The sequence below is a fragment of the Amphiura filiformis genome, unplaced genomic scaffold (genome assembly GCF_039555335.1).
Source record: "Amphiura filiformis unplaced genomic scaffold, Afil_fr2py scaffold_36, whole genome shotgun sequence".
NCBI lineage: Eukaryota > Metazoa > Echinodermata > Ophiuroidea > Amphilepidida > Amphiuridae > Amphiura > Amphiura filiformis.
In genome coordinates, this window is record NW_027305500.1 from 136,114 (window position 1) to 145,347 (window position 9,234).

Here is a 9,234-nt window from a genome sequence, read left to right on the forward strand (position 1 = left end):
AATGCAGCCTCATCTTCAGAGTTAAACCAGGTTTCCGAAAAACCATATATGTTAAAGTGATGGTCCAAGGAGGCCAAATAGTTAACAATGTCGTTGGAATGTTTGTTGAGACTGCATGCGTTATGGTGAAACAAGGACAGGGTACATGTATTGATAGGGGATCGTGAGTATTTATATTTTCATTGGTGTAGTACTGGCAAGGAATATCTTTGGGGCTGGTAACATCGGTGCTATCAAGAAACTTATCAAACGGGTGCAGAGAGCTGTCAAAGGCAAAGGGTTGGAAAATAGAGTTAGATAAGGAGTCGGACATAACAAGTATACAAAACAAATAGACTTAATATATTACTTAACAAAAAAGAAGCAAATTAATTTGCAAAAATATCTGAATTAAAACAAAAAAATATAATTTGGATCAAGCGAGTGAGCATCTCGCTAAAAATGGAATATAATGAAAATAACTTAATGACATTAATTAATTAATGAACTCTGGGTGCGATGGTACACCGCCTGCAATAAAGAAGGCTCTTTGCTCTGGCGTGTACTGTGGAGTATTCATTTTAATGTTGCTATTCTCCTTGTCAAGTAAAACCTAACATATGTAAGGAGATAGTTGCCCAAATTTACCAAAAGTCACGTGTTATGTAACTCAAACATGCACAGGATTGGAACCTAACAATGAGGACAAATGATCTGTACACCTGCATGTTTCTCTTGGCTGCACAACAATAACAAGCACAGGGCATTTAAACCCAATTGACTTCGCGCAACTGCTTTTTGTACTCGGCTCACAAAAGTAGCCACCAAATCATTATTAATGGTTACACGCCAGTGATTTTTCAGCTGTAGGAGAACAAGATGTTGATTAAGTTATCAATGAGAGAATTTTGACCAAAGACCTCATACTTTTAAATCTAGCGGCATTTTTCAAACTGTATACTTAATTTTGATACACCCTGTATTCAACATCTAAAGGATTATAGAGGATTACCTATTCACAATCAATCTGCCGTGAAAGCCTCTATAAAGTCAAAGTAAACGCGAAAAGCTGTAGTGAGCAGTAAATAAACGAAAATACGTCAAGTTAAGAACAATAGTTTCTATATTTCCTCATGCAGTACAAAATTAAGTTATGTATTATCTAGTTAAAAGATCAATTGTTGGAAATCTCTTTTGGTTTGGGTAAAAACACGTTGAAAATTAGTGATTGAATTAGGTTAAAATATTTTTAGTTCCAAACGTCAAGCTTGGTATATAAATCAGCTCACAAAATGGCGTTCTGTGAAACCTTCAACGGCAAGGTGATTAAGCTCACGTAAAAATGGGTTGTTTTTATTGGAGCTAGTAGTGTAAGATACTTCTGGGAAGAGTATAGCAGGTGCAGACATCTTTAAATAGAACATGTCATATGTATGCATCTCGTAAGACACGGGATAGAGAGGAGGAGAGAGGGGCATTGGCAGGGGACAGGGAGGTGCAGTGACGGTAGCCAAGGGGGGAGGGACAGCTCCCTCGTGGGACATCTTGTACTCCTGCTTGACCCTTCACCTGTGGGAAATTTTGTTGCAGTCGCTTTCACATCCCTTCTTTTTATTTGCCCATTGAGTTTAAGCAAAAAGACGCTGTTGGTGCCGTTACCAATCAGACGTTCGCGTTCAAATAAATATGTGCAATAAATCGAATCAACTATGTGAAGTTGCGGTAGAAGTTGAAGTAAATATTTAAACTTCATTTCGCAAACTTCAACTCACCACACCCAGCCCACCCCCGGTATCGTTTGTATTGTCCTCCCGTCCTGTCCTTGTCAGCCAAAATATTTTTACAAGCCGACGTCTTACGTCGGCTTGTTCTGTCTTTTTCCAATTCTTTCTTCTTTCTGGAAAGCAGCCTCTTCTCTTACATGTTACATCCTACAATGACGTCACTGGCACATATGCATCGGCTATATCATGTGTCTATAGGGTGTTCACAGATTTGGGGTCAAAGGTCATTAAGGGGTTATTTCCGGTCAAAGTCTAAAAAATTTCAAAAATTCGTATCTGCTATACGTGTGAAATAGCTAGGTGGTGTCACTTGCACCCATGCCACACCACTCTTCGTCATACATAAATTCTCCCAGCCACATTTCCCTAACATAATACGAAAGTAAAAAAAGGAAATTTAGTTCGGCAGAAATGGGGCTCGAACCCACGCTGCACTGCGCCGCTATCATGTATCGACATATTACCAGCGCCTTTACCGCTCGGCCACCTGACTTGTTGGTGCCATCTTGAAAATTTGAACATATAATCGCAACTCCATTTCTTCAACATACCACGTGACAAGACAGAAAACGTACCATATTTTGGCATTTTATCTGCTTAAAAACATTCAATGTGTATTATAATAGAGCTACCATTATTAATATTGTTGAATACTCAAGCGTATACAGACAATTAATACGAGGGGACTATGATACATACACAATATAAAAATCGATTTTGATTTAGGCCACGCATACTGCAGTTACTGTCCGTTTTCCTATACACAATACACAGTGCTCTCACCATTGACGCGTGACCTCTACAAATGATGTATGTTGGAAGAATGGGCACTTGACTAGTTAACATCACTGTGTGAAAAATAACCAGCCAATATTTAAAGTATTCTCCAAACTTCTAGCAAATATATTTCTCTAACATGACCTAAAATTACAGCTAGGTTAGATGTTCAGAAGGGGTCGCACTTTCGTAGAATATGAGTGAGGGCAAAGCATAGCTAGCTCATAGCTAGCCAACTCCCCGTGTTAATTGAATGGAGATTTGACCGAAAATATTGAGCTATATTGGTAACGGTCCGCTCCGTTCTGAAGGATGCCACAAAAAAACGGTACAAGCTACATTTAAAGTATTCTATGAAATTCTAGAAAATATAGTTTTGTAACATGTCCTAAATTTTAGCTAATTTAGGTGTTTGGAGAGGGTCGCACTTTTGTGTTTTAGGAAGGATATGTAAACGACAAATAACACCAAAAATATGAAGAAATTATTTCCAAACCGTGTTAAGTCAACAATCATTATGTTAAGAAGTAAAAAGATTAAAACTTTCAACTGCACTCACCAGGTTATTTTCCCAAATATTTCAGAACCAACTGGTTCCTTCCTCAGTGGGTGATGGTGTGTGAGATGCTGCTGAGATCAGTGTTTCTAGAAGATCTTCTACTAGAGTTGCCAGTTGGTTTCACTGATTTCAGCAAGCTGTTGTAAACTGGAGATAGTTCGTACCCCTGCGAGGTGTTGATTTTGGGCTGCGGGTCTCGCCTAATGTGGATCGCTTCACGAATTTTCCTTGTATCGTTCCTGCTGTCCTTTTCCAAAATGGTAACTCCGTCCCAGTCAATATTATGACCGGACTTGGTATGAGCAGATACAGGAGAATTGGCACTTGGAGCAACTGATTTATGCTCCTTAAGTCTGAACTTGAGTTTTCTTCCGGTTTCACCAATGTAAACAGAGCTACAATCTGTGCATGGAATGTGGTATATAACTCCTGTTTGATCTTCTTTTTCTGTACGGTCCTTAGGTGCTACCAGATTCTTTCGCAGCGTGGTGAGGGGTCTAAAGGTGGCAAAAACCCCATACTGCTGAAACACACGGCGAAGTTTCTCACTGGTTCCCTTGACATATGGCAAGTTGATATTAGCTTTGCATTTGGTGTTAGCATTCGCCGCAGAAGAGTTATCAGTTTGTTTTTTCGGTTTGCGAGCTTTGTGAAATGTCCAACGCTCGTATCCACAATTCTGGAGCGCGGACTGCACATGCGAGATTTCTTTCTCTCTGTAACTGCGAAATCCGCCCGGTGGAACAAAGTCCTGATTACGCTCAACTTATGCTCTAGCGGATGGTGGCTGTCAAAGTTGAGGTACTGGTCAGTGTGTGTAGGTTTACGATACACACTGACCCGTAAAGAACCGTCCTCGGAGCGCTTGACCAAAGTATCTAAGAAAGGAAGCTGTCCATCCGCCTCCGTTTCACATGTGAACTTTATGTGATCACTTTGCGAGTTGATGTGCTCTGTGAATTCGCTGAAATGCTCCCGTTTAATGACTACGAACGTGTCGTCCACGTAGCGAAGCCACACTCTGGGTGGATGTGGTGCAGATTCAAGGGCTAAGCTTTCAAACTGTTCCATAAAAAGATTGCATGTCGTTGGTGAAACAGGACCACCCATGGCGGCGCCATGTTTTTGTTTGAAGAATTGTCCGCGGAAAACAAAATAAGTTGTATTTAGACAAAACTTTAACAGTCGAAGCACTTGCTTGGCGTTAAGATATATCCTGGTTGTCCACGAAGTATCCTCCTCTAGGCGCACGCGAATTGCTTCAATAACGTTGTCTACAGGTACACTGGTAAACAATGCAGTGACATCGTAAGAAACAATCAATTCGTCTGGGGCAATATTGAGGTCACTCACAAAATCCACAAATTGCTTAGTATCTTTAATGTGGTGAGGTGTTTTTCCAACAACCGAACTAAGAATGTCAGCCAAGAATCTTGAGGAGTTGTAACTAACTGACCCAATGCTGGAAACGATGGGTCTTAGAGGAACACCAGTTTTGTGCACTTTTGGCAAGCCATATATCTTAGGCACATCACACTCTGTTGGAAACAATCTTTCTTTTAAAGCAAAGTCAATGGCCCCACAAGACTTGAGATCATTAAGAATTACTGAAAGCTCCTTTTTGTATTTCTCAGTAGGATCCTTGCATAGTCGTTCATAGGTGTTATCATCACTGAGTAATTTGTCCACTTTTGATTCATAATCTGTGCGATCAATGACACAACAAGCGCGACCTTTATCAGCGGGGAGCACTATTATGGTGTTATCCTTTCTTAAGTTCTCAAGTGCTTTTCTCTCATTATGTTGCTCATTTTCAAGAATGCTGGTTAACAAAAAGCAGGCCATTGTCTCATTTCGTGAACAAAGGTCCACATACCATTGTTTCCTTCCGTTTCCTTTATAATCGGTTACCCAACTGAAGCTATAATACCAGCTTTATTGCGATATCGCACATGTAAAACAGACACATGTGCACAACCAGAGAACATCCGATTTAATCAGTTGAGCTGTTTCAATGAGTGTTATCTTGGTTTAATAGCTTTTAATGGGGTTTAAGTCCTGCAAAGGTCGAGATGAATTCTACTGTAGACATGACTGCATCATGGTGCTCTGCTCAGGACATTGCGTCGGTTACGAGGTATGGAGCCCAGTCAGCCTACCATTTTTCTTGTAAGACAGTCTGAATTTTTGCAATTCATTGGAAAAGTCCACGTAGGTCTCCAATGTTTCTTTCAGATATTAAAAGATTAGATTCCCATAAAGACGAAACAGTAATCTTTAGTCGGGACCTACGTAAAATCAACTCAGTGTTAATTTTGACTAAATTTAGAAAATATTTTGGCGTATATAAAATGGAAAAAAATTATCTGCCGATAAAGTTTAGCACGATTGGCTATCACGAATCGTTATATGATGTGCAGTTAATATACACTACGCAAAAAAAGTTTCTTTATGGTTAGGAAATAACCCACTATTAAAATCTAGTTAAATTAATTCTGTACATTAGCTAAATAATCGCATGCGGGTGATTGTCCTGCGCATTTTGACACCTCAATCACTACGACACTCCTGAGAAAAGATGTGAATGTTTAAGTAACACTAGGTCGAAAAATAAAAATTGCAAAAAGGCCTATTCAAGTTTTCAGCATAAAAGAACACAAAAAACAACAATCATGCAGTGAACATTTTTCTTCTTGCTGAGCACATTTCAGGCATCATACTGCCGCTTCCAACTTCACTTGAGAGTAATCTCTTTATCACCAGTCTTTCAGTACTTTTGTGTCCACCGTTGGTTCCCTTACAGCAGCCACGCGGCGTCTCATGCTCCTAATGAGGCGTTGAATATTACCTTGCTCAATCCCGTTCCACTCGTTGATAACGATGCGACGCAATCCCACCAGAGTTGTATCTGCCTTTATCTTCTTGTTGACTCGTCTCTTGAGCTGATCCCAAAGGTTCTCCAAGGGGTTACGATCAGGGCTTCTTCAATTCCTTCTGCTTCCAGGATTGCAGCTGTCCTGGCTGCAATAATCATGACCTGTTTTGAATCCCTTTTCCAACCCCATCTCTCGAATCGTAAATGTCTTAGTGCCCACTCACTGACCTTGTCTTTGATCATTCATGTGCACAGTAAGCAAAGGATTATCCAACATGCATTAAGGAAAATGTTTTAAATTAAAATTGAAAAGGCGGGAATAATGAAACCGTCTTGGATCAGTGAATCAGCTCTAAAACCATTGAATAGGCTTCTTTGCCATTTTTATTTGTGCAGGACAATCACCCGCATTCGATTATATAGCAAACATACAAAATTAGTCGCAAGATTTTAATAGTGGGTAAATTTCCTAACCATAAAGAATTTTTTTATACATAGGATGCTTCAGTTTTAACACAAAAAATATTTCATTGAAAACCCACCCACTCGGCGATTTCGATAAGGTAACCACGCTTCCCTAGAATGTGCAATAAATTAGCATTAAATTTTTTTTTATTTTAGCAGCATTCTAGAAACACTTGGCGTTTGGCGAAAAGAGGAGTACACATATGCATGGCCATTGAATGATGTTTACTGCGGGGTCAAAGGTCATCTAAGATCATTTTTGGCTATATTTCAGTCTATGGAAGACTGATAGGGCCTGTAATTACTACAGTGATGCAACATAAGTGGTAAGGGAGGTCTATGATAGTTTTTTAAAACTTTTTTTAAAAGGTCAAATTTCAAATTCAAGGTCAAGGGTCAAAATCTACAAACAAGCTCCGATTGAGCTGAAAGTCAGCAGGGTTAAATCACCGACATGCTTGGATTGGGCTCAAACTCGATAGTAATAACCATTGGGACACTCAAATCATGAGAAAAATGCATTTAATGACATTTGTCTCAAAATTGACCCATTAACGTTATTTCATGACCTGCGGCTTCTACTCAGATTCTGTTGACTCTAGTTTTTATCTAAACTAAGGTGGGGATAGTCTGAAAGCTTTGTGAACATGTGTGATTATGTGAAAATAAAAATATCTGAATCTGAATCTATTACCAATCGATTGGACTAGGCTATTCCATCTAAAATCCACATCATCCCTGTGGAATATTTAGCTTAAGTATTCCACGGAGGGAGTATGAGTTTTGAATTCAAATGACAATTGGGTAACTTCCATTTGTGGAAGATATAGGTAAAGCCATAATGCAGGGGGAGTATAGGTTTCAAAATGTTTAACCCTGACCAATTACATTTTAAAAAAATACTTCCTCTTGGAAAGATATTTCCAAAATCTTCCACATGGGTAGTGTGGATTTCAACTGGAATAGCCCATTGGATGCATTTAAGGAAATGTGAATGAAAATAATTCTTAGAGGCTGGTCCAAGTGAATTTAAATATTTTATGTAGAAAAAACTCAAAAAATATCCCATGTCTATGAATATTAAAGAATATAAAGAAACATTTTTCACAAAAATTACAAATATTTTTAAAATTTCAGACGCCAATATCATTATTTCGTGTTATTTTCATTATACCCATGATAATCACCATGGCGCCATCGTATCTATGGTAAAGTAAATTAAAATAAAAACCCTGACGTAATGTACTGCGGTAAAAATCAGGAAACGATACGACACCCCCCCCCACACACACACACACCCCACTCATGGTTGTTGAACAATAGTCGTCATTGGTAACGTGTAACTTACGATAAAAATTTGAAACCTACCGGCATCCTAATTTGTAAATCTTTTGTAAAATCAGAGGCTTATTCTGTCGCACAGGCAGATTACATGTAACCATGGTAACCTTGGATTATGGTCTATTCTATTTGAAATCCATACACCACCTATGAAAGACATGACCTTAATCTCCCATACAACTCACACTCCCTGTGTAGAAGATTAGGATCATGTCTTACATAGGTGGTGTATCATGGATTTCAAATAGAATAGCGCAACGGGTTTAAATTTCCTTGTCGGTTGCTTCTGTTTATTGCTTTATGCCAATGTTTAGTGAATTTGTCAGTGGGACTATCAGGAAAGGTCTTCTGGTTAATGTTCTTTATATCTTTGTACATCCCTTTTTGGTATAAAGGAAACTGAAATACAAATCAGGTTGTTAGGATAGTGTGGCGAGTCTAATCCTACCTCCGATACAGATGGCTTCTTCGTGCAATGCACATTATCAGTGTTGTAGTCGAGACCGGCCTATCCGAGACCAAGACCGAGACCAAGTCCAGGCAGTCCGAGACCGAGACCAAGACCGAGACCGAGTCCAAGACCGACACCGGCAGGTCCGAGACCAAGACCGAGACTGAGACCAGGCTTAATATCGGAGGGGGGGGGGGTGGCACTTAACACAAATGACCGTACAGGTATGCTCCCGGGAAAGATCCGCCTTTTTGGATTTCGTAGCTCCAAAAGACTCCCTAAATTTGACCAAAATAGAGCTCCGGAAGAACCTTGATTTTGAAAAAAAAAATTGCTCATTCGTCACATTTCTGTTTTTTTTGCACGAAATTTTCAACCAAAAAGCGGAGCATTCCCTCCAAAAAGTTATGTCCCTTTTAAAAGAAGTAATAAAGGCACTTAAAGTCATTCATATAATATCCTGGTGAAGGCTATTCATTCTGCAGTTCAAAACATTTTGTAAATTAAATCTAATACTGGAACTAAAATTTGCAACTCACTTTGCTACGTTGCGTCCGAAGCCAACGGACTTCATCAGGCATTTGATTGATGATGGTGTGACATAGGCCTATAATATTTCGAGATCATTTCCCAGGAAGGACAGCGTAATTGAAACATTACAGAAAATTGTCCCAAAAAGTCACTTTAATAACTTGTGGACTTCAGGATAGATTCTAAAATATTTAATTACTATTAAAAAAAATGATGTCTAAATATTATTGTTAATTGTTTTCTGCCAAACATTAAATGTTTTCTCAACCTTAAAGGAAAGTATGTACAAATTCTGAAACGTTATGGTAAAATGTTATGAAAACGTTGCATAATACCATTTAAAACTAAAGTGCACATTTTAACATTATCTGGTAACCTTTGAGAGTTCTTCAAAATGTTATATGTTTGCTGGGATTAACTGTAATGTTGCCACTTTTTGCACATATACATATGATTATTTGGGCAAATGCAC

The 9,234-nt window shown here is 38.9% G+C and overlaps 1 protein-coding gene across 1 annotated transcript; it reads right to left on the reverse strand.

Moving 5' to 3' along the window:
* Positions 1–3,564: 3,564 nt before the first annotated feature.
* LOC140143996 (uncharacterized) lies at positions 3,565–7,617 on the reverse strand. Its single transcript, XM_072165825.1, has 2 exons — positions 7,614–7,617; positions 3,565–4,802 (listed from the first exon to the last, which is right to left on the reverse strand). The coding sequence occupies exons 1-2, from the start codon at positions 7,615–7,617 to the stop codon at positions 3,565–3,567; spliced, it is 1,242 nt and encodes a 413-aa protein (XP_072021926.1).
* Positions 7,618–9,234: the final 1,617 nt, after the last annotated feature.